This window comes from Argentina anserina, chromosome 1 (genome assembly GCF_933775445.1).
Source record: "Argentina anserina chromosome 1, drPotAnse1.1, whole genome shotgun sequence".
Taxonomy (NCBI): domain Eukaryota; kingdom Viridiplantae; phylum Streptophyta; class Magnoliopsida; order Rosales; family Rosaceae; genus Argentina; species Argentina anserina.
In genome coordinates this window covers 15,068,785-15,092,297 of record NC_065872.1, presented here as the reverse complement: position 1 = coordinate 15,092,297, position 23,513 = coordinate 15,068,785, and the positions used below count along the sequence as shown (strand labels likewise).

The 23,513-nt window shown below is 36.9% G+C and overlaps 2 protein-coding genes across 3 annotated transcripts; one reads left to right on the top strand and one right to left on the bottom strand.

The window, feature by feature from the left end:
* Window positions 1-2,761: 2,761 nt before the first annotated feature.
* On the top strand, window positions 2,762-17,811 carry LOC126789618 (probable inactive ATP-dependent zinc metalloprotease FTSHI 4, chloroplastic). 2 transcript variants are annotated; one of them, XM_050515822.1, is made up of 18 exons: window positions 2,762-3,004; window positions 3,396-3,651; window positions 4,036-4,411; window positions 4,984-5,242; window positions 5,590-5,721; window positions 11,774-11,848; window positions 11,927-12,052; window positions 12,145-12,254; window positions 12,349-12,427; window positions 12,537-12,674; window positions 12,757-12,868; window positions 14,238-14,401; window positions 14,499-14,604; window positions 14,729-14,805; window positions 16,189-16,332; window positions 16,423-16,568; window positions 17,141-17,231; window positions 17,355-17,811. In XM_050515822.1, the coding sequence occupies exons 1-16, from the start codon at window positions 2,765-2,767 to the stop codon at window positions 16,564-16,566; spliced, it is 2,538 nt and encodes an 845-aa protein (XP_050371779.1). In that variant the 5' UTR covers window positions 2,762-2,764; the 3' UTR covers window positions 16,567-16,568; window positions 17,141-17,231; window positions 17,355-17,811. The 2 variants fall into 2 exon arrangements, with proteins under 2 accessions (XP_050371779.1, XP_050371783.1); XM_050515826.1 differs by lacking the exons at window positions 17,141-17,231; window positions 17,355-17,811 and adding an exon at window positions 16,830-17,123.
* A 1,908-nt stretch (window positions 17,812-19,719) lies between these two features.
* Window positions 19,720-22,673, bottom strand: LOC126802591 (uncharacterized). Its single transcript, XM_050530238.1, has 4 exons — window positions 22,313-22,673; window positions 21,497-21,998; window positions 21,037-21,238; window positions 19,720-20,604 (listed from the first exon to the last, which is right to left on the bottom strand). The coding sequence occupies exons 1-4, from the start codon at window positions 22,671-22,673 to the stop codon at window positions 19,720-19,722; spliced, it is 1,950 nt and encodes a 649-aa protein (XP_050386195.1).
* Between the last annotated feature and the right edge of the window lie 840 nt (window positions 22,674-23,513).

Sequence of the window (23,513 nt, the reverse complement as noted above, 5' to 3'; positions counted from 1 at the left end):
TACAGCATGTGGAGCCAAACTAGAACTGTGCCTCAAGGAGAATAATTTTCCTATAAAGCAAGGCCAAACCAGCTTGGGGCTGTCTTTCATGAAGTGGGGTGGGGGTCTTGTTCTAGCAACTGATATACTGTCTCGGTTCACTGTTGGAAATTCTAAAATAGATGTTCATGTTGTATTGGACAACAAGCAGAGGGGAAAGATTGCTATAAGAACCAGCAACTCGGATAAAATCCAAAGTGCAGGGATTATTGGGATTCTATCAATTGCAGTTTCAGTCTTTGGGTTTCTGCGTTCGAGGTTCAATGTTCAGAACTGAAGATAATAGCTGTTCTTTGTTCATTGTAAGTCCAGTTTTCATGGTGTAAAGATAGTATAGCCCTGTCACTGTGGCTTATTAATCTGTAGTACTTGGAGGTCTCTCCACTGTAGTATTTATGAGAGAAAATGCAATGAAGTCTTTCATGACTTTTATTATTTTAGTCTTAGTTTAGTCGTCTCGTCACGATGGTGCATGATCTAATTTCATTCTTGTGATGGAAAGACTAATTTCAGAAAAGAAGTCTATCTGTATAAATATAGAGTTTTTTTTCACCAACAGTCCTTCAACTCTGGTGTACCTACCAATGTGATACCTCAACTTTTAATCGTACCAATATGATACCCAGACTCTAGTATTGCTATCATTGAAGTACTTCCGTCAGTTTTTTTCAACTTCTCCGTCATCTTGGTGACGTGGCAAATACGTGAGGCCCACAAAGAGGGTTAAAAGATAAAATTAACCCCATCTGAGAGGAGCAATGTTTTTCCCGCCCTTTACCTTGAGAAAGACACCCAACAATTCCAATTTTCCCTCCATACTCCTTAATTTGTGTCTCTTATCTAAACTAAAGAACTACCCCCAACCAGTCGACCACAATCTGATAAAACCTAGATCAATCTCATTTTCTATTTTTACCCTAGCACTTGTTAAACTAACAGAATAAATATAGAAATTTATATAGAACATCTCATTTCCACAATCTCATAAGAATATAGAAACACATAACTTAACGAAATTCAAATACATGTTTAAGTACCATTAGTTGCCACCTTTTATGTTGATCTGCCATGATTTTTGCTTGTAAGAACTAATGGTACTTAAACATGTATTTGAATTTCGTTAAGTTATGTGTTTCTATATTCTTATGAGATTGTGGAAATGAGATGTTCCATATAAATTTCTATATTTATTATGTTAGTTTAACAAGTGCTAGGGTAAAAATAGAAAATGAGATTGATCTAGGTTTTATCAGATTGTAGTCGACTGGTTGGCGGTAGTTCTTTAGTTTAGATAAGAGACACAAATTAAGGAGTAGGGAGGGAAAATTGGCGCCAAAATTGGAATTGTTGGGTGTCTTTCTCAAGGTAAAGGGCGGGAAAAACATTGCTTCTCTCAGATGAGGTTAATTTTGTCTTTTTAACCCTCTTTGTGGGCCTCACGTACTTGCCACGTCACCAAGATGACGAAGAAGTTGAAAAAAACTGACGGAAGTACTTCAATGATAGCAATACTAGAGTCTGGGTATCACATTGGTACGATTAAGAGTTGAGGTATCACATTGGTAGGTACACCAGAGTTGAGGGACTGTTGATGAAAAAAACTCATAAATATATGGTACAAAACTTTGGTTATCCACCGGAATCTCCTCACAGGAACATCTAGAACCCTAAGCAAGAAAGCATTGGTTAAATGAATGGCTGTACATTACATACACCCCTCTTATTAGTTTTTGTTTCTTGGTAGGGGTGTAAATGAGCCAAGCCGAGCCAGATATTAGATTGTTAATGTTTGGCTCGTTTTCATTCGATCGAGCTCGAGTTTGGCTCAAATTTGATTTATGTGCTTCATGTTTAAGCTCAGTTTGGCTTGAAAAATCTCGAGCTGAGCTCGGGCCGGCTCATTTTATTAGATGAGGTTGAACTCAAATTGAGCGCCCTTGAATCATATGAAATTAAAATGTTAAAATTTAGAAATTAAAAAGAAAATTTTTAAATCTAATGTCATAGCATTACACAAAATCCATTTTATTTGTAATAAACTAAAAATAACAAATCAAACTCGTTATTGAATTTAAAGTCTTTAACTAATTATTCTAGAAAGAAACATTTTAGTTATTTCGAACTAATCTCATCAACAGAAGAAGATGAAAGAAATATGAATATTAAGTTTGAGTCCGATACTGAATGAGTTAGGAAATAATTTGGAGAGAAATAAATTGAGATTTAGTATTATTGCATTTGTTTCATTATTTATATTTTCTTCAAATATTTGTTATGGATGTTCTACTTAAGTTATGTGAATTTAGTCTATTTTAAATATTTTTAAAATTAATATTAAACATCATTATATATTTTTATTTATTAAAATAGTTTAAATATATGTATAAAAATAAATAAATATTTAATAATTCAAAACCGCCTAAGCGCCGTCTAAGAGACCGCCTAACCGTTTAAACGCTAAAAGGTGGCTATCCGCCTGAATATTGCCTAACGCTTTTTAGAACTTTGGAAAACATCAACTAAACCTCAACTCAATGGTGTTTGGAAACCTCAAGAACATACAACATAGACTGCCTTGGCAGTAAATTATCACTTTAAGATTTACCCAATAGGCAGATGTAAATTTCACAAAGAAGGGTGGGCAAAATTGTCATTCCCTGCCCACTGTGACTTGCTTTTACTTTCAAACCCGTTGCGAGGATTTCAAGGGGATTACAACAAGACCATGAAATCCCTACTGGTCTTAAACCCTCTTCAACTCCCCAAACCCTTCCCTTCCATCCAAACCCTAAACCCTAATCACCTCCCGCGTCCTTCAATTCAGCGCCATGCCCGCCGTTCCAGCACCAACCACGCCGCCGTTTCTCTCCGCCAGCTCCGAATCCGCTCCGCTTCTTCCAACTCCGTTGCAGCTCTCACCACCGCAGACGAGGACGACGCAGAGTCCGCCGCTCAGCTCTTCGAGGTCTGCATTTCCTAATTCAGTTTCCATTTCTCCTTGCTCGTTTCGAAAAATTGCGAAGTACCTTAGCTCAGTGAATTGAATTTTCCACTGGTTATCAATTTTCTGCTTGGTAGCTGAGAAATTGAGATTTAGAGAGGACAAGACTTAGATTCTTTATCGAATTCGGAGTGATTTTCGATGATATAAGCTATACTTCTTCAGTACATTTGATGATCAATCATTCAATATAATGATTTGTGTACTGGATTGTTTGCACATGTTTACTTTATGGATTAGAATACAATATCGCGCTCTCCGGTGTATAGCATATAAGAAAGTGAAGAAGCTGAAGCTACTTGTTGTTTGGATTAAATTAGTGACCAATTTGTTACTGTTTTTTTTTTTGATATAGAAATTGAAGGATGCCGAGAGACAGAGGATAAATGAGCTGGAAGAACTTGAGAAGAAGGCGAACGTACAGTTGGAGAGGCAGCTGGTCATGGCTTCAAATTGGAGCAGGGCCTTATTGACTATGCGTGGCAAGTTAAAGGGGACAGAGTGGGATCCTGAAAATTCACATAGGATTGACTTTTGTGATTTTTTGAGACTGCTTGATTCAAACAATGTTCAGTTTATGGAGTACTCGAACTATGGTCAAACAATATCAGGCAGGTTTTATTTCCTCTCTTCTTAACCGTTTTATTTTTACTGTGCTCATTGATCATTTCTATCTATCTTTATCATATCTGGTTTGGGGCAGTGGTCTGAGTATTTTCTTTTCGTTTTTAAGTGTCTGGGTGTCAGATATGGTTCCCTACCTTAAGTTAGTCAGTGCAATTGGTTTCTTCAGATTAATACGTTTGGTTTTGCTTTTGGCATTCAGTTGCATTATAATGTTTTAAAAAGGCATAAACTCTTAAACCTATTTATACATTAGCTTTGATATGTAGTTCTGTTCCATCTTTCTCTCTTTAAATTATGTTTCTGAGATTTTTTTTTTTGGTTTCGTTCTTATTAGTATCATTTTTCTAACTGATTGCCAATATCTGCAGTGATCCTACCTTACTACAAAGATGAGAAAATGGGAGAAGTGGATGGGAATTCAAAAAAGGAAATTATTTTTAGGCGTCACCCGGTTGACCGTATGCCAATAGATTGTTGGAATGATGTTTGGCAGAAATTGCATCAGCAAATAGTAGATGTTAAAGTTTATGATGTAAATACAGTACCTGCAGAAGTGTATTCTACTGTGGCTACTGCAGTCATATGGTCCATGCGGCTTGCCTTGTCAATTGGATTGTATGTGTGGATTGATAACATGATGAGACCAATTTATGCGAAGTTAATACCAACTGATTTAGGAACTCCTACCAAAAAAACAAGACAACCACTCAAGCGCCGTGCCCTTGGATCATTGGGAAAGAGCCGGTACGTGGAGCATAACAATTTTTTTGATTGCTTACTGTGGAAAAATCACCATGCAATGTCTTTTATAAATCTGAATTCAGTTGATTTTTGTTTTTGGGCATTCCTAAGTTATTTTTGGGTTGTTACCTAGAGTAGATTTGAAGTTTGTTGCAACAAATGGTTACCAATATTTTCTTTTCATATACCAAGAAGTCCAAGATTGTTTCTGAAACTGACTACCTTGGCTGCCATCTGTTTCTAGTAATTTGCCAGATTGTAAATTGGTAGGTGCCATGTTTATATTACTTTATTTTGAAGTGGGCTAATGTATCACTTGTTTGCAACCTTTTCTACTGTTTTTCAATTTTGAGTTTGGCAGCTCCTTTTGTGTCTTTTTTTTTGTTCTTGTATATGCCAAAAAATGATTATTTTCGAGATTACTGATTTTGTGGTTCAACTTTTCCGAACTTTATGCTTAGAAAATCCTACTGTCAGAACTTGGTAACATTCAATATCCTTTAACTTAATTGGAGAAATAAATTCTGTTAGCAAGCACTAGAATTAAGGTCTAACTCTACCTTCTTTTTCACCAGGGCCAAATTTATTTCTGCAGAAGAATCTACTGGGATTACCTTTGATGATTTTGCTGGCCAGGAGTATATAAAGAGGGAGCTGCAAGAGATTGTACGAATTCTAAAGAATGATGAAGAGTTTCAGGACAAAGGCATCTACTGCCCGAAAGGTGTACTTCTCCATGGACCTCCTGGAACAGGAAAAACACTGCTGGCTAAAGCTATTGCTGGTGAAGCAGGCCTGCCATTCTTTGCAGCAAACGGCACTGATTTTGTAGAGGTAAGAGTATAACCTGGGGCAAAATGACACAAGATTTTGGAGTAATGGTTTTAAAGATCAGAATGGCATAAAAATTTATAAATCTTTTTGAGATCGAACAACATAATTATGTAACCATTTAGATTATCTTTAGCCATTACCTGAAGCACTTCGGGATTTCCTTTACTTAGATTTTTTTTGTTGTTGTAGATTTCCTCTTATATGTTGCTTTGATTCTTGATGACAATAAGTATTACTTTCATCCCAGAGTTGTCTGTTGCCTTTATTAACCTCCAGCGTGTAATAAAAAATTCATGTTGTTTTATTTTCTTAAAGAAAATAATCTATTTATACATTTTTCTTTGCAGATGTTTGTTGGTGTTGCAGCATCTCGTGTGAAGGATCTATTTGCCAGTGCCAGATCCTTCACACCCTCCATTATATTTATTGATGAGATAGATGCCATTGGTAGCAAACGTGGGGGACCAGATATTGGTGGGGTAAGTTAACATACATCTTTCTTTTATTTTCCTGTCCAATCTCTGTATGCATTTGTAAATAATTGGGTAAAGGAAAGTGAAGAAGGTAACACAAGGAAATAGTTTGAATATGAATGATGTATTGAACTTCTAGTTTTTACAACTGAATCATATTTGCAGCTACAATAGAAACAACTATATATAGACTAGCAAAGCAAACAACACTAAGAAAAGAAACTGCACTAAGTAAGCACTAGCTAAGAAAAAATAGCACTAACACTAAGAAAAGAAGCTGCTGCACTAAGTAAGCACTAAGAAAAGATAGCACTAACAATAACACTAACAATAGCACTAAGTAGACAGCACTAACAATACTCGCCCTCAAGCTGGATCGAGAGAATCTTTCGAACCAAGCTTGAACAATAGACGATGGAACTGAGCAGTAGGCAATACTTTGGTGAACACATCGGCCAGTTGATCAGAAGAACGCACAAACGAAGTGGTCAGAATTTTGTTTTGGACTTGATTTCGAATGAAATGACAATCCACTTCGATATGCTTGGTATGTTCGTGAAAGACAGGATTCGCAGCTATGTGCATTGCTGCTTGATTGTCACAATGTAAAGTGATAGGATTCTTGCACTTGACACCAAGATCTTGAAGAAGAGCCTTCAGCCATATCAATTCACATGCAGTAGAGGCCATTGCCCTATACTCAGCTTCTGCACTTGATCTTGCCACCACTGACTGTTTTTTACTGTTCCATGTGACTAAGTTTCCACCTACAAATGTGCAAAAACCAGTCGTAGACTTTCGATCAAGGGTGTTGCCTGCCCAATCAGAGTCAGAAAAACCTTCCAAGACAAAATGACCATTATTTTTCATAAACACTCCCTTAGTCACTGTGCCCTTGAGATACCTTAGAATTCGTTTGACCAAATGCATGTGTGTAGATGTATGAGCATGCATGAACTGACTCACCAAGCTAACAGCATATGAAATATCTGGTCGTGTAATTGTGAGGTATATGAGTTTACCAACCAATCTTTGATATTCTAAGATGTGAGGGAGAGGATCACCTGATGCTTCAATATCAAATTTGCTTGGAAGAGGGGTAGGAGTTGAACAGCTAGCCTTCATGTTAGCTTTTTCCAGTAGCTCAACAATATATTTCCTCTGATTGAGAAACAAGCCAGAGGGTGATTGATCCATTTCAATTCCTAAAAAGTACCTCAGTGCACCAAGATCTTTAATGGCAAACTTGGTATGCAAAGTACCTTTAAGAGACTGAATTTCTTCATTACTGTCACAAGTGATAATTAAATCATCCACATAGACGAGAACAATGAGTCTTCCAAAAGTACCAGTTCTGACAAACATAGATGAATCAGCCATGCTCCTTTTAAAACCACATTCAAGAAGAACAGAGCTGAGCTTAGAATACCAAGCTCTTGGGGATTGTTTAAGACCATATATAGCCTTATGCAATTTGCACACAACCCCAGCTTCATTTGCTTGATGATGCCCCGGAGGCAAGCGCATATACACATCTTCTTCTAATCCTCCATGCAAAAATGTATTCTTAACATCCATTTGAAACAAGGACCAACCAGAATTGACAGCCACAGATAACAATACACGAACAGTGTTCATTTTAGCAACTGGTGCAAATGTTTCCTTATAATCAACTCCAAACGTTTGAGTAAAACCACGAGCTACTAACCTTGCCTTGTGTCTCTCAATTCTGCCATATGAATGAAACTTGATTTTGTAGATCCATCTGGCTCCAACTACATTATGGTCTTTTGGCAATTGAACAATGCTCTAAGTATTATTTTCATGGAGTGCTCGAAGTTCATCTTGCATAGCCTTTCTCCACACTGGTGACTGATTGGCCTCTTCAAATGATCTAGGCTCAGTGGTGTCACACAACTTGTTAAGAAAAACAGAATGGGGAGCTGACACATTGTTTAGAGTAGCAATATTACCAAGAGTATGTAGAGAAGTGGGAGTTTCAAAACCAAATCTCACATTTGGTTTCCTAGTTCGACTAGGATACCTTCTTTCTGGTGGATCTGCAACATTGTTCTCGACGTCAGGCTCAATGACTGCAACTGGATCAGGTTCAACATCTTCAGGTTGATTAACTACAACATCCTCGATGACCTCATCAACATCATGAACAGCTGAAGAGGGTTGATCAATGCAGTGATCATCATTTGGAGCTACAGTGTGAGGGACATGAACCTCACTAGGTATAACTGGCTGAGGAGCTGCAGATTCAAATAGCTCCCCCTGAAGATCATTATCTTTAGCATGAAAGAATAGTTGTGTTTCATCAAATCTCACATCTCTGGAGACAAACAACTTCCTTGATTGAGAATCATAACACTTGTATCCCTTCTGTGATGAGGAGTAGCCAAGAAAAACACACTTGATGGCTCTTGGATCTAGCTTGTCTTGATTCTTGACATGAGTGTGAACATAACACACACAACCAAAGACTTTGAGATGATCAATGTTTATTTTTCTTCCTTTGAGAACCTCAAATGGTGATTGGAAGTTAAGAACTCGACTAGGAAGTCGATTAATGAGATATGCAGCTGTGTGAATTGCTTGAGACCAGTATTTCTTAGGAACATGAGCATGAAGCATAAGAGCTATAGTCTTCTCCAACAAATCTCGATTTTTTCTTTCTGAAAGACCATTTTGTTGAGGTGTACCTACACAACTTGTTTGATGGAGAATGCCTTGTGAACTTCAGTAATTTTGCATGACTTTGGATGTGTATTCAGTCCCATTGTCGGATCTTAATATGCAAATATTTGAAGAAAAATGAGTTTTGACCAGATTATGAAAGTCTTAGAAAGATTGAAACACTTCACTCTTTGATTTTAGGAGATACAAAAACGTAGTTCTTGTAAAATCATCGATAAAAGTTACATAAAATCGATAGCCATCAAAAGACTACCCTTGCAGGTCCCCAAACATCCGTGTGAACTAACTCAAAAGCTCGAGATGTTTTTTGAATTAGAACTAGGAAAAGGCAATCTGGTAGATTTGGACTTATGACAAGTCTCACATTCATGAGTGATTTTATAAGAATTAGGAAACATAAATGACATGACATTTGATGAATGGTGAGCTAATCTCATGTGCCACAGATTTGGAAGAGGAATGAGGCTTGTATCTACAGCAAGACTTTGATGAAAACTTGAAGAAGCTAAAATGTAGTAAAGACGATTTAGGAAAAATCCTTCACCAATCTTCTGTTTTGAAATACGATCCTGAAACACAACACTATTAGTTAAGAAAAAAACATGACAATGAAGAACATGAGTGATTTTTCCAACTGAGAGTAGTTTGAATGGGAATGAGGGAACAAACATGACATGAGTACTTATGATTAGAGAAAAGCTTAAGTCTACCCTTTCCTAAGATTGGAACTTTCTTTCCATTTGCAACGGACACGTGTGAGAGATTTGAAAGTGTGAAAATCTTCTAAATGGGATGCACCATTAGACATATGATCTGATGCGCCAGAATCCACAAATCCAAAAGTCATTATTCTTGCACAAATCTAAGGCAGTGGAAATTGCACAAATGATACCTGGAATCTCCTCTTGCCCTGCAATATTTGAATCAGCAAGATAGCCTGTAAACTTGCCAAGCATGACAGTAGCCCCCTCACTGTCACAGTTGTCTTGTCTCTGTTGAATAAAAGCTGCAAACTCATTGATGAGATTGATGGGATTTGCAGTGAAGTTGTTGAGATCTTGTGAGTTAGAAGAGCTGCAACTTGTTTGATTAGCCTTAGGAGTATAGACATGTCTAAACTGTCCCCTCGAGCTTTCATGAAACTTGTTCTTCAACTCAAGATGAAGAATCCAGCAAGTTTCCTTCACATGACCTACTCCAGTCCTTCCAATCTTCTCACAGTGTGTGCATTTCAGATCTGGGCGTCTGCCTCGATATGGTCTGTTGTTGCTAGCAAAAGCTCTAGCATCAGCAGCCCTCTCCTCTCTTTCAACAATAACAACTTCAGCATTTGTCATCACCTTCCTTCTTGTCTCTTCTCTTTGAATGGTGGTTCTCACATTGAGAAGAGTAGGCAGCTCTGGTGACATGAGAAGATGACTCTTGATATCCTCATATTCAGCTCCAAGGCTAGCAAGAAGCTCAAATATTTTATCTTCCTCTTGTCTCTTCAAAAGTATAGCTCTCTCAGTGGTAAAGGGCCTGTAGATCTCGAGCTCATTCCATTTTGCAGTTAATTTGCCAAGATGTTCAGTGAAGGTTGGATTACCTTGTCGAAGATCAGCCAGCTCCCTCTTGATTTGGAACACTCTAGCACTGTTGTTTAGATCTCCATACATGCCCTTGATTGCATTCCACATGTCAAGAGCACTTTCTGAGTATTGAAAGATTGATTTCAGCCTTGGTTCCATGGAGTTGATGATCCATGACCTGATCAGTTGATCTTGAGAAAGCCAAGCATCATACTCAGCATCAAAAGTAATGGGCTTCTTTGCTTCCTCGTTAATGTAATTTGTCCTCTGCCTTCCTCCTATGGCCAAAGTCATGGCATTGGCCCATTGAATGTAATTGAACTCATTGAGCAAGGTGGAGGTGAGACGAGATGATGTGTTGGAGTCAATGACATCTTTAGAATCAGATGAAGAGTTTCATGCAAGCTTATCCCCTCCGGCCATGATGAAATGATAATGAAGATGAAATGAAAATCAGAAACAGAAGCAGGTCCTATGAGGATCACTGCTCTGATACCATGAAGAAGGTAACACAAGGAAATAGTTTGAATATGAATGATGTATTGAACTTCTAGTTTTTACAACTGAATCATATTTGCAGCTACAATGGAAACAACTATATATAGAATAGCAAAGCAAACAACACTAAGAAAAGAAACTGCACTAAGTAAGCACTAGCTAAGAAAAGATAGCACTAACAATAGCACTAAGAAAAGAAGCTGCTGCACTAAGTAAGCACTAAGAAAAGATAGCACTAACAATAACACTAACAATAGCACTAAGTAGACAGCACTAACAATAGAAAGATACCAACTACTGGGATGCTTTTACTTTCCATATGGTGTTGCTGCATTAGGCCTCATGTACACCATGTGACATGGCCACTCTCTACGCATATGACCTAGCTACAATTGAGGAAATTTTTTTGCTGGATAAATATTAAAGAGTGTTTTTCACTTTGAATTCCACAGGTTATCCAATTTTGTGGCTATAGATCAGAGAGCTTGTAATTAAATTTTAGCCAATGGTGCAATTGTGTGTGTATTATTTTCTTTTATTTTTTGTTTTCAAACAAAAGTGCTTGTATTAGAAAAGCAGTCTTCTTCTCGTTTTATTAGACAAGCCAGTGGTGCAATATTCTTTCAATCTGGGTCTGTGTGAACCTTTAGTTACAAACCTAGTTTCACATTTTTCAACCGATCTGTTCGCTTTTTTTTTTTGAATAAGATATGTTCGCTTTCTGCTTCATGGAAATTACTCATCTCCAACCAACAGGCTTCTTAGCATTGGCCTTCGCAACCAAATCCAAAAATTATTTCTCTGCTGTGTATTCATCTGATTAGACTAGCACTATTCCACTTGAGGAATCTATATGCAGTCTGTAATTTTCTAGGAATGGGCACAGATACAATTGATACATAAAGGTTCTGTATAAGACAAGCAGTGAAGTGACATAAATTAAAATTATGAAGTTTACAGCTAATTGTTTCCTTATGCATGACTAATACATCAGGAGGATGCAGATTTTGCTGATCAGGATAAGTGTATAATTGGTTTACATGTTGTGTATTCAACTGTATTTAACACATCTGTGCCATATGGAATACTATCTGGTGGAAAATCAAGGTAGAATAAAATGATCTTCGTTTTGCCAGGCTGCCACTTCTTCGAAATGCAGATTCCATGCATTTTCTATGAAGTGGATCCGACAGTTCACCTATGATCATTGAGTTCTAAGAACCTGGATATTCTTATTTTAATATACAGCAGTAGCATTGTAAGAATGTGCAAATTGTATTGTGAAGGGTGGCGCAGAACGAGAACAAGGTCTACTTCAGATACTGACAGAGATGGATGGATTTAAAGTTGCTACCTCACAGGCATGTCTTTCATCTCTTCTCGAATTTGAAAAGGGTATTCTGTAATTGAAATGCCAAACATGCTTTTTGATTGTTCAGGTTCTGGTGATTGGTGCAACAAATAGGCTAGATATTCTAGATCCTGCTCTTTTGAGGAAGGGTCGTTTTGACAAGATCATAAGAGTTGGTTTGCCATCAAAGGATGGTAGATATGCCATATTGAAGGTATGTTTATGAGTTTTCTAGCATTAGATACTCTAGGTTTTTATATGTTTTGCATTCCTTGCATCATAACCCTACTATTTATGCAAAATTAGGTGCATGCAAGAAATAAATTCTTCCGTTCTGAAGAGGAGAAGGAGACTCTTCTTCAGGAAATTGCAGAGCTTACAGAAGATTTTACTGGTGCAGAGCTGCAGAACATACTGTAAGCTATATATATAAATGGACAAGGATGTAAGATAAGCTTAATTCCCTGATCAAATAATTCTCATGCCTATGTTATTGTAATTGGATGGCAGGAACGAAGCTGGTATTTTGACTGCCAGGAAGGACTTGGATTACATTGGACGAGAAGAGCTACTAGAGGCTTTGAAAAGGGTCTGTGTATTTTTTTGCGCCCAATTGTCTCCCTTTCTATATCTTTAGTATAAAAATTAGGTAGATAAGTATACTATCTTACAAGTTACTTGATTATCAAATGTTGCAGCAAAAGGGCACATTTGAAACTGGCCAGGAAGACAGTACTGCAATGCCAGAAGAATTGAAATTGAGATTGGCGTACAGGGAAGCAGCTGTTGCCGTCCTAGCATGCTACTTTCCAGATACATATCATCCTTTCAGTGAGGTAAATGGTGTTACCGTGTTTCACTTAGTGGCTCAAGTACTTTGTAGAAACATGCCAATTTTATTCTTTTTATCTTCTACAGACAGATATCAAATCCATTAATAGTCAACCAAATATGCGCTACAATGAAAAATCTGGCAAGGTCTTCTCAAGAAAATCAGACTTCGTAAATGCAATAGTGCGTGCATGTGCTCGTAAGTTGCAAATAAAATGTCTATATTTAGCAAAATCATTTTCTCTAGCTTATTCAGTTTGTCATTTTTTTTGTTGCACCATCAAGAGTTGTTCTTTAGTACGTAACTTGAGTCAACGTACCAGTAATTCTTTTATTTTATTTTATTAGAAATCTACTAATGTAGGTCTACCTTGATAGTTGTGTTGCAAAATATGAGAAGTTCTGTTAAGTGTTAACTTTAATCTCACTTTCTGTTCTGCTGATAATCGGTGTTCTATTATGGTACCTCTTTGTGATATTCAGGTGCTTATATTTTTCACGATGTAACTTACTTCTGGCTTAACTTATAGAGTCCAAAATCTGAAGTTGTATTAGATAGATACTTCACATTTATTAACTTCTAGAGACTCATCCAATAATAGAAAAGAACTTGCATCTTTTCTAAATTTTTGCATGGGCATTTGAAAGTGAACGCTTTTCTTGTCCTCTGGTAAATACCATTATCAGTTTCATTAGGTGAATGAATTAATAAGGTAGCTCTGGAGAAATAAAAGGGCAGAGTACCCAGAGCCTCCTTTATGTCTTGTGTACAAAGTTTGTTTTGATGTTGAATAAGAACTTGCAAACTTCTTTGCCTTAACTTATAAGATAATGATGAAATCATCTTTTAATTTATCAGAAAAGGTACACCTATTACTGCTAATTTCAGGATTAGTTAAAAGAGTGAAAGTTGATGTATAAATTTAATTAGGCCATTTAAGATGGGGCCTGGGGTCTCTTAGGTTGAGAATATTTGGCTGAATGGATTGGTAGTGTACATAGTTTTATGAGATATGGAAAGCTTTGAGCATCAAAACCTCACGGTTGAATAAGAATTAAAGGGTGTAGTAACGAGTTTGGGGAGTGAAGAAATAAATGAATTATATGGAGTCAATATAATTTCACGAGCTTAAAGCTTTGTAAGAGAGGGATAAATTAAGTGATTATTTGAAAAGAAAAATAGGAGGTTTGTGAAGTGGACAGACAAAAAAAGACGTACCATACCTGAGGTCAAGATAAGGAGACTGGATGGTTTAAAGAGGGATTGGAGGGCGGGGGTGAGAAACTGCTTTTGGGAAGGTAAATTTGGTGTGAAAGAGTTGAGATCAACAGTGCAATAGAGAGCCAACAACACCAGCTTTTTTATGTAGTTGGCAATGGGTTGGGGGCTAATAGGTAATATACACTTTTACAGTAACCATAATCTAGTAGTGGGTAAAGAATATGACTCGAGCTGTTTTGGCAAGCTTTACCACTACTTTTTTCTGCCTCTTTGATTCACAATATTTATATTCTTAGCAAATGTGTAAAATAAATGGTTTGATTTTTTTGTTTGCTTCAACATGTAGCTAGAGTAATTGAGGAGGAAATGTTTGGGGTTGACAATTTGTGTTGGATCTCTGCAAAAGCTACATTGGAAGCCTCGAGGCGTGCAGAATTTCTGATTCTTCACACAGGAATGACAGCTTATGGGAAAGCGTTCTATAGAAATCAAAGTGATCTTGTGCCAAGCGTATGTAACAGAGATGGAGTTGAAATTGCAATATTTTATATCATTTTGCAATAGCTTGTCATGCACAATAGCGTCATAATTTTTGAATTTAAAACAGCTTGCAGCTAAGCTTGAAGCACTACGTGATGAATATATGCGTTATGCTGTTGATAAGTGTTCGTCCGTGTTAAGAGAGTACCATTCAGCAGTAGAAACAATTACAGGTTAGTGCTGTATTTTTTAATGTTTTTTTATTAACAGAATTCATCAATTGATTGCCATGACATTGTTGGCTGCATTTTATTTCTGTGAGAGTTATTAAGGTTGACATGCTTTTATGTCTTGCAGATGTTTTACTTGACAAGGGAGAGATTAAAGCCGAGGAAATTTGGGACATATACAAAAGGGCACCTCGAATACCTCAGGTAGTCCTTGAAGTGAGAAATCAATAGTAGTTATTCATTGTGTGGTTTTCCCTTGGAAGTTTAAGACGGGGAAAATACTTGTGTTCATACTAGTATGGATGTGTGCGTCCATACCTTCTCATATTTCTATACTTTTGGCAGTGTAAATCCAAAATTTTAACCGTTCAATAGATTAATAAAGATCATATTTTCAAAATATGGATTGAAACAAAAAATCGTTTGATAGGTCGATTGAATCAAACATATGAACAGCTATAGTGAAAGTTAGTAGTCTCATGATCAACTGTTCATTTGTTTGATTCAATCGACCTATTAAACGATTTATTAAATATGAAAAACTTTTGAACGGTTAAACTTTTAGATTTACACTACTAAAAGTATGGAAATAAGAAAGGGTATGGACGTACACGTCCATATTGGTATGGACACAAGTATTTGCCTTAAGACAGTAGTATATGATGCGTCAATTTACCCACTGTGTTGGTGAAGACAGAAAAGATGGGTTGGGAACGGACTTTGTAAGTCCATTTACTATTAATGTGTTAATTCTGACTGTTTGGTTTCACCCTCTTTTCAGTAGGGTGTATATAATACATCTGAAATATACATGGAACAAAATGCAGTGAATTTCAAACATTCTTCCTTTTATCTCTGTTTGAAAATCTTTTAGTGTGTCCCATGTGTCTTAATAAAAAGGTCTATTTTGGAATATATATATATATATATATATATATTCTAATTCAAGTAGATTTTGATTGGGTGAGCTTACAATTAATTTGATTTATTTTGATTGGGATACCAAACCAATTAGGCCTTACTTACTGGATCAACTTTTGAACTGAGCTTTTGTCTTCTGCGTGAGCATCAATTAAATTCACGACATTTCATTTTCTGTATTTCCTGCGACCAGGAATCTTTGTGATTTAATGAATTTTCTGCGCCCCTCATGTTAATTTTGATGTGCAACTGTAGAGGTTTTCACAATACATTTGTTTTGTTAACTGGATATTCGCAATGGGAAAGCAGTTACTAAACTTTAGTCTAATGTTGTTTTTGTTTCTAATTAAAGAGAATATTTGAGATAAATCTTTTGTAGTAAGCACGTGCTGTGGTTTCCCTACCTTCACTCTACATTACAGTTGTTGGTCGTACATACTCTATTTCTTGAGTTTTTTATTTACTAAAACAAAAGGGCATCTTTGAAGATTTTTTATTGCCAAGGAACCAGGATGAAGTTATCATCTGATTTAAGTATTCAAATGGGTGGTCCAAAACTGGCCATTTATAAAATATTATCCCTGGTATTGAGAATGAGGAAGAAAGACTGATTTCTAGTCCAAATGATTTGAGCATTCTAAGATGTTGCTCTTGCTTGCTTTTCAGTCTGCAGTGAATGCGGTTGATGAATTTGGAGCCCTAGCTTATGCGGGGCGTTGGGGAATACATGGGATTACACTTCCGGGAAGAGTTACATTTTCACCAGGAAATGTTGGTTTTGCAACCTTTGGTGCACCCCGGCCTATGGAGGTATTTGAACAATCAGTCTTCCTGCATTTTTCCTATTGCACTGTTATACGAGAGCATGCTAATTAGTTGTTTCTATGATTTGTTGGCCAGACCCAAAGAGTCAATGATGAAACTTGGGAGCTAATAGATGACATCTGGGATAAAAGGGTTCAAGAAATTAAAGCTGAAGCTTCTGCAGAGGTTGAAGAAGATAGAGAGAGACCACAACTTTTGATGGCTGGCCATTTCCTTTAAAGGTAATTTCTTCTCTTTTACCTTCCGTAAATTTGGTGTAGTAGTTGAGAGTCTGCAATAGGAACAAACAGCCACATATTTTTTCTCTTATAAGTTCTTGTGTCTCCACTCATTGCCAATTTGTTCTGCTAATTTGCATGGGATGAATGATCACATGTTATCCACATTGCCACATGGCTGGATTTAAACTTATTTGAGCTTTAAATGATGTCTAGACTCTTGAATTAAAACTAGATCCTTGAAATTATGTCTCCCTTCATCAGAGCTATCATGACAAACTATGGGAAAAGAAAATCTCTGGTTTGGCTCATGTTGTAAAACGCCACACTAATTTTAGAGGATAGCTGAGCAAACGAAGTCGTTTTGAGTTGACCTGTACTTGGTTATGACTCTCGAGTTGCAACAGTCACCATGATCCTTTCAGATGCTGGAACAAAAACCAATCCAACTACAAACATTGCATTCAGTATCTATAACTTTCACAATGCTGAAGCCCTTTTTCATTTAAAGTTAACAAGTTGAATGTATATTTGTAAGTTAACACCAACAATTTTTCAACATAAACACTTTACAGGGACTTGTTCTAATCCAGAAGCCTTTTTTGAGGTTGATGAACTGCATGTCATTCTATTGCCCATGAGCGTAACATGTTGACAAATTCCAAGGTAAAGGAACTTTCAAGCATTCACATTTACTTTGGCGGGGGTCTTATCCTTAAGATTGTTGAGTTTGTTCTCTTTTAACTTTTGGGTATTAGTAACCTTTAATTTTGTTTCCTGTGTCTGCAGGTATTTTTGTTGTTTGGAGTCATAATCATTGAACAGATTCTTGTATGATCTTAGGATGCTTCAGATCAAGATTTTTCGTCAGGACATAAGCTACAGTTGGTGGCTGTGAATCTGGGTTTAGGCGACTATTGTTGTCTGGTATGTTGAAATGCACTGGTAGTTGCAATCACAGAACTGTAGTGTACTGTAGGTGAGCATTCCAGTATTTTGGAGATCGTGTTTTCTGTTGGACGGAACACAAAAATTTTCAATGCTGGAATTTTTGATATAGTAAGAGAAAGATTACTGGACAAGCAGACATGCATCAGTTAATGGGTGTAATATAGTAGCTGATTTTTAAAAAATTATATGCTAATTTTATTTTAATGCAAATGTTATAATGTTTGTCTTTTTTCTTTCAAAACATGTTGAACTGTCATTTTACCCAGTTGCAATGAGTATGCAATTTCCGTTTCTATTTTTCAGGCTCCCAAGTTACTGTCATTTTTTTTTGTTCTGCTCTTGCAAAGCACACACAGATATATATATATATATAATTTTTTTTTGGTTGAATAAACTGCTGCCTTTTGTTCATTCAATACAAATATTTTCTCTCATATGGTTCTGCAGTTTTATATATTTTGTCTGGGAATGTTGATTACTTGAGGACCGACAGGTTTATATATTGTCTGAGAATGTTGTATGGATATAATTATTGGGGGATTCAAAATTGGGAAATTTAGTTTTATAAAGCTATCTAATATGGGCTTTGTTGCAATAACAAAAGACCATGTACATGTGGTAGGCTCGTTGGTTTCATTTGATTTATGCTATTGGCGATGGCTATAGAGATGATTTGACTTATGGCATTTGGTCTGTTGTTTTCCACCATGTTCTGGAAGACTGCTGATCACAATTTTAAAGTTCCATTAGCTGATCACAATGCATAGGAATAGTCTACCAAAGAGATGAGAAATAACCTCACTCAGCTGTGTCATTCACATGCCACATCATGGTTTTTTATCCTAGTTTGTCAACATGCTTCATTGCCTAAAGGGGCTAAAAGTTTTTTGCTGCATACTCTATTTTAGGAGACTCCTGTTTCTTAGTTGCTGAGGTAGATCCGTAGATGGCTTCTGCTGCCATCATATAAATCATCAAATCATCTCCTTCAGATTCTTCTCCTCTGGAGAGCATCCCTGGCAGGGCTTGTACTACCCAGTGTTCTAAATATCGGGATATATCAGCGATATATTGCTGATTTTTAGAAACAGATAGGATAAATGTCATATCGTCTCAATATATCGGTCAACTCAAAATATCGGGTCAACATGTGATATATCGGGTCAAACTCGATATGTTGGCGGACTCTTTTTTTGGTGATTTTTTTTTTAAGGAAATGATGTCGTTTTGAGGAATTTCAACGCAAATAGGCAGGGCTTCGCTTCTTCGCCCTTCGTAGCTTCAGATCTTTTAACGCAACCACAAGCTCAACCGAGTGTGAGAGAAATTAGAGCACATTTCAAGGGTACACACAAAGAAAAGGAATAGACTAGATACTGCAAGGATGAACAAGTTGGTATATGTTCAATTCAATGCCAAAATCATCAACAAAAACTGAAGGAAGGATAAGGGAAAGGAGGTACCACTTGCCAAAGAATCTAGGGAAGCACAAGAATGGCTTGTTGAAGGTTATGTCATTGAAGATTTGACAATAGATGAACAAGTGTCCGAAGTGGGTAGTGAGATACCACCCTTAAGGGAAGTCTGAAAGTAAGAGAGCTTTATGAAGACGATTTTATCTCGTAAGATGAGGATGAAGATAATGGAGAAGATGAGTTTGACTTTGATTCCGATGATGGGAGAGTTTATAATGCATGAATGCATAATCAATATCACAATTTATCTTTTGTGCACCTATTTTTGTTCAATTAGTACTTAATAGTTAATATTATTTGGTATATTTTAAATATTTTGAAGTATATGTTTATAAAAATATTAAATTTAAATAAAAATTAATAAAAACGATAAATTTGATATAATCCGATATATCTCCGTTATATCTTTATTTTACAAAATTAATACGATGCCGATAACCGTTATTTAAACTATTGGTAGTACCTGCTACTCTGCTGGCAAAGCTTTTCATGGTATCACTTTTATAGTTCTTGTTGAGATTAGACCTTTTGGCATCTTTAGTCAGAGAAATTGCATTGTTCATCAACGTACTGATATAATGTTGGGAGTCCTTGCATACAAGCTCTTTATACGAGCCAGAAATACTATATCGAAAAGAATGAGTTTTCTATATACTTGAATCAATAAAAATGTATATATGAACATAAAATGTAAAAAATGAAAATGTAAAAATAAAAAAGAATTGGAGTTAGACTCTGAAGGGCAAGAAGTTGGTGTCTATGTCTTGCTGAAGGCAACGGTTAGGAGGATATTGGGGCAAGAGATTTGCTATGTGCGTAGCTGTATCCATGTATGACACAAATTTACTGATTAGTAGCTCGTCTTCTTTCTTTGCGTCATTTGTATGATTGCTATCTTGTGTAAGTTTGTACTGGCAGTTCTTTTTCCCAATATTAAGTAGGCTTTGGAGTGCCTTCTTCTTGATAGTCCAGCTGCTTCCTCTCTTGAAGTTGAAGTCATAGAGAGTAAGGAACCTCTGTCCATAAGCTGCTATAAACTCCAACGCAGCTATGATGAAGTCGAATTCATCGTTAGAAGTGTAGTATGGAAAACTGACTCGAGTCCATCCGGGTTTAAATCCCACATAACCCTTCTGTATGGCACATCTGTAGGCATGCGAATTAGTCTCATCTATTCCAAGAAGAGTGTGACCATAGGGTCCTGCGCAATCGCAGCCACCTCTAGCCTGGATGCCAAATAGGTCATTGAGTAAGGCTGAAACGAAGTGGCCATGGAGGAGCTTATCTCTTGCGTTCTCTACTTTGTCATTCTCAGTCTCACTCCACATGTAGTACCCGATGCTTGAATTTGAAGTAGAACTATTAGTTGTTGAGTAAATGAGAAAAGACAAGATAGCTTGTCTCCTGGCACTTGTATTTCCCAGGATCTTTATGTTCTTGTTTGGGACGAGCCTCTGCATTGCCTTTTTGACATAGACAAGCTCCTGATTCTCTATCACTTCATAACCAATATAGTCCTTCACCCAAAAGGCCAACGCTGCTCTAATTGTTTGTATTATTTGAGGTGTTCCCCCATTTTCCCTTTCTTCAATGCTCTCCGAATATAACGTGTCCTGCATCACAAGTCTTGCAATCAATTTTCATGAAAATGAAGTTAAGTTGGTTGTCGGTTCTAAATATGAAGGGAAACAATTTCTAGTCTATACACGTTGACACAATTTCCATCACAGAACCTCTTGCATGCAAAATTCAATTATTTCGATTTTCATCAACGTGTATCATTTGTTCATCATTCAAATCAGAGACATTGAGTTTGTTGGTAGGTAATGTGTATTTATGAAGGTATATATCTTGATACAGATAGCTGGATATATTAATTGGCTCTAGAATTGATCGAATAAATTGACAACAAACATCATGCTAGCTAGTATGAATTTCGATAGTGGTCAACAAACTGTATTTAGCTTACCGACATTCCTGTATTTAGTTTGAGATTCTAGCTAAAGTCTACTATACTTGATCAATGTAAAATTTACTGAACTTGCCTTTTCACTGAAGCCATTCACATAATCAACCGTTCCACCTCCACAAGTTGATGGTGGAGAAAATCTGAGCTGATAGAGAGCCTTGCTCATTAGGAGAATGCCAGGGGAACCAGGACCCCCAACAAACTTGTGTGGACTAAGAAATACACCGTCATACCCGTCTATCTCCCCTGACTTCATATCAATTTCCACATAAGGTCCACTGTATATAATTCATGAACAAAAGATAGAAATAATAATTAGTTATTCTGCATTGTCCCTATACTTAATATGGTTCCATCCAGATAGAGTAAAGAGTTTGAAAGGTTTAGCAAATTTGGAAAAAGACCAAGTTTGACAGCAGAGCTACGGCTAGCATTGGTTATGTTTTCAAATCAGCTTTTGTTGTATGAATTACTACACAGAGGGCTACGCAATACTGACTATCTATAAGATAAGGCTCATGCATAAACTAGTGTACCTTGCGGCATAATCAAAGCATACAAATCCTCCATATTGATGAAGAAGTCGTGCAATTGCTCGCGTATCCGAGTAAACTCCGGTGACATTACTACAAGCGGAGAAGGAACCCAGAATTGGTCGGTTGGCATGTTTGAATGAATCGAGTTGATGTGTAAGTTCCTCCATATCCAGTAAGCCATCATCATTTAGACCAATCTCAACTACTTCAGCTAGGCTTTCCCGCCACGAAAGAAGGTTTGAGTGATGCTCATAGGGACCAACAAACACCACCCATCTTTCATGGGTGGCAAGAGTGTTTATGATCCTCTCTCTTAAAATTGATGGTATGTCAATGCCCATCACCTCTTGGAGTCTTTTAATTGCTGAAGTGGTGCCTTGACCACAAAACATGAGTGCATCATCTTCTCCACCTCCTAAGCATTTCTTGATGTACTTGCTTGCTTCATGCACCATTTTTGTTGTCCGACGACCAACATAACTCTCGCAAGTGTGAGTATTTCCTTCACAACCCAAGAACCCTAATTAGTACTACATATTGTAAATGAAATTAACTCAACATGCAAAGACTTGGTTTACAACTTTACATGATCATTTTTTAATCGATTCTAGTGTATGGAAATCATTTTGAATTCGGTTACTCGAGCTAAGAAGGCCAGAGCTACAAGGATCAACAAAATACAATGAAGTAATGAATCGATTCAAATAAAAGTATTTCATTTTCTAATGTTAACGTCAAAGAAAATTAATTCTAATGACGCAAGAAACCAAAATTGATTTTGAACCGAAGTTATAGATACCTACGTACGTAACGTACCATAGAAGGGAAGAACATTGTTGATGATGAAGTTTTCGATATAGTGCAGAGAGCGGCCGGAAGCAGTGTGATCGGCGTAAGTGAGTCGTCGTTTCCCATAGGGAGAATCGAATTCTGCATAAGCACCGATAACTTGAGAGCGAAGCCAAGACAATCTTAGCTCCGCCGACTCGCTCATGGGAACCTCCTGCTCCAGCTTCCTGAATGATTCTTCAGTACTGCTGCTATAGCAAGGATCAGTATAGTTGTAAAATGAGGATTCAGTAGCTCGAGTGGAACCAGTTTTGCTCTTGTTTTTGCCCGTGCTTATTTCCGGATCAGTAACACTTATGTTGAGCATCTTTCTCAATTCGAACTGCATGTTTGTGTTTTGAAGAGTCGAGAAAGTAAGAAATTAAAAGAAAATGGTCGATAGAATTAATGTAGTAGAAGAAGAGGAAGAACTGAAGAAGAATGGTTTGGAAGGAAGTGGGAAGTAGAAAGCTATATAATCGATCTAAAAGATTTGAGAGATCCAGGGGATTTATAAAAGGAGGCTGCATTGAATCCATGGGACCTATTATAATATTATTAGTTACGTAATGAATATGAGTCCATTGGGTCGTATGACTCGTATCACCAGGTAGCTTCAACTGGCCGGATCGTGGTTGCATGTAGATCACCAGATATGCAAACAGTTTGCCGCGCCCACTTTAACTTATGGTCGGCATTATTTGCTCGATCACTTCCTAAGTTAATCAGATCGCTGTTTTTATTTTTTATTTTTTTTACTTTTTTCTTACTTACGAATGGTTGAAATTTGGTTCTTCGTGAAAGTAATACAGATGCTATACTAGCTTCTACAATCTTTCAAAAAAAAAATATTTTTTGAGAAGTACGCGTTTGGGGGCTGAAGCCCATAGCTAGGTTTATATTCTATTTGCACAAGCATATAATTCATCATCAACTTAGTTAATATGGAATGAATATGCCTTCTTAAGACGTTAACAAAACTGTAGCGAAACCCAAACAGGTTTGATATATAACACGGCGAAGGAGACCAAAGTTGGTACTAGTGATCGTAACACAAAAAATAGTAATCAATTGACTGTTGTATCTGCACCCCCTTTTAAAATCTTGCTGTGGATTGATATCGAAAATCATTTTGCTGTGGAAATTGCATCAAACCAGTTTCAGTGTTTATGTACCCTATTTTATCTAT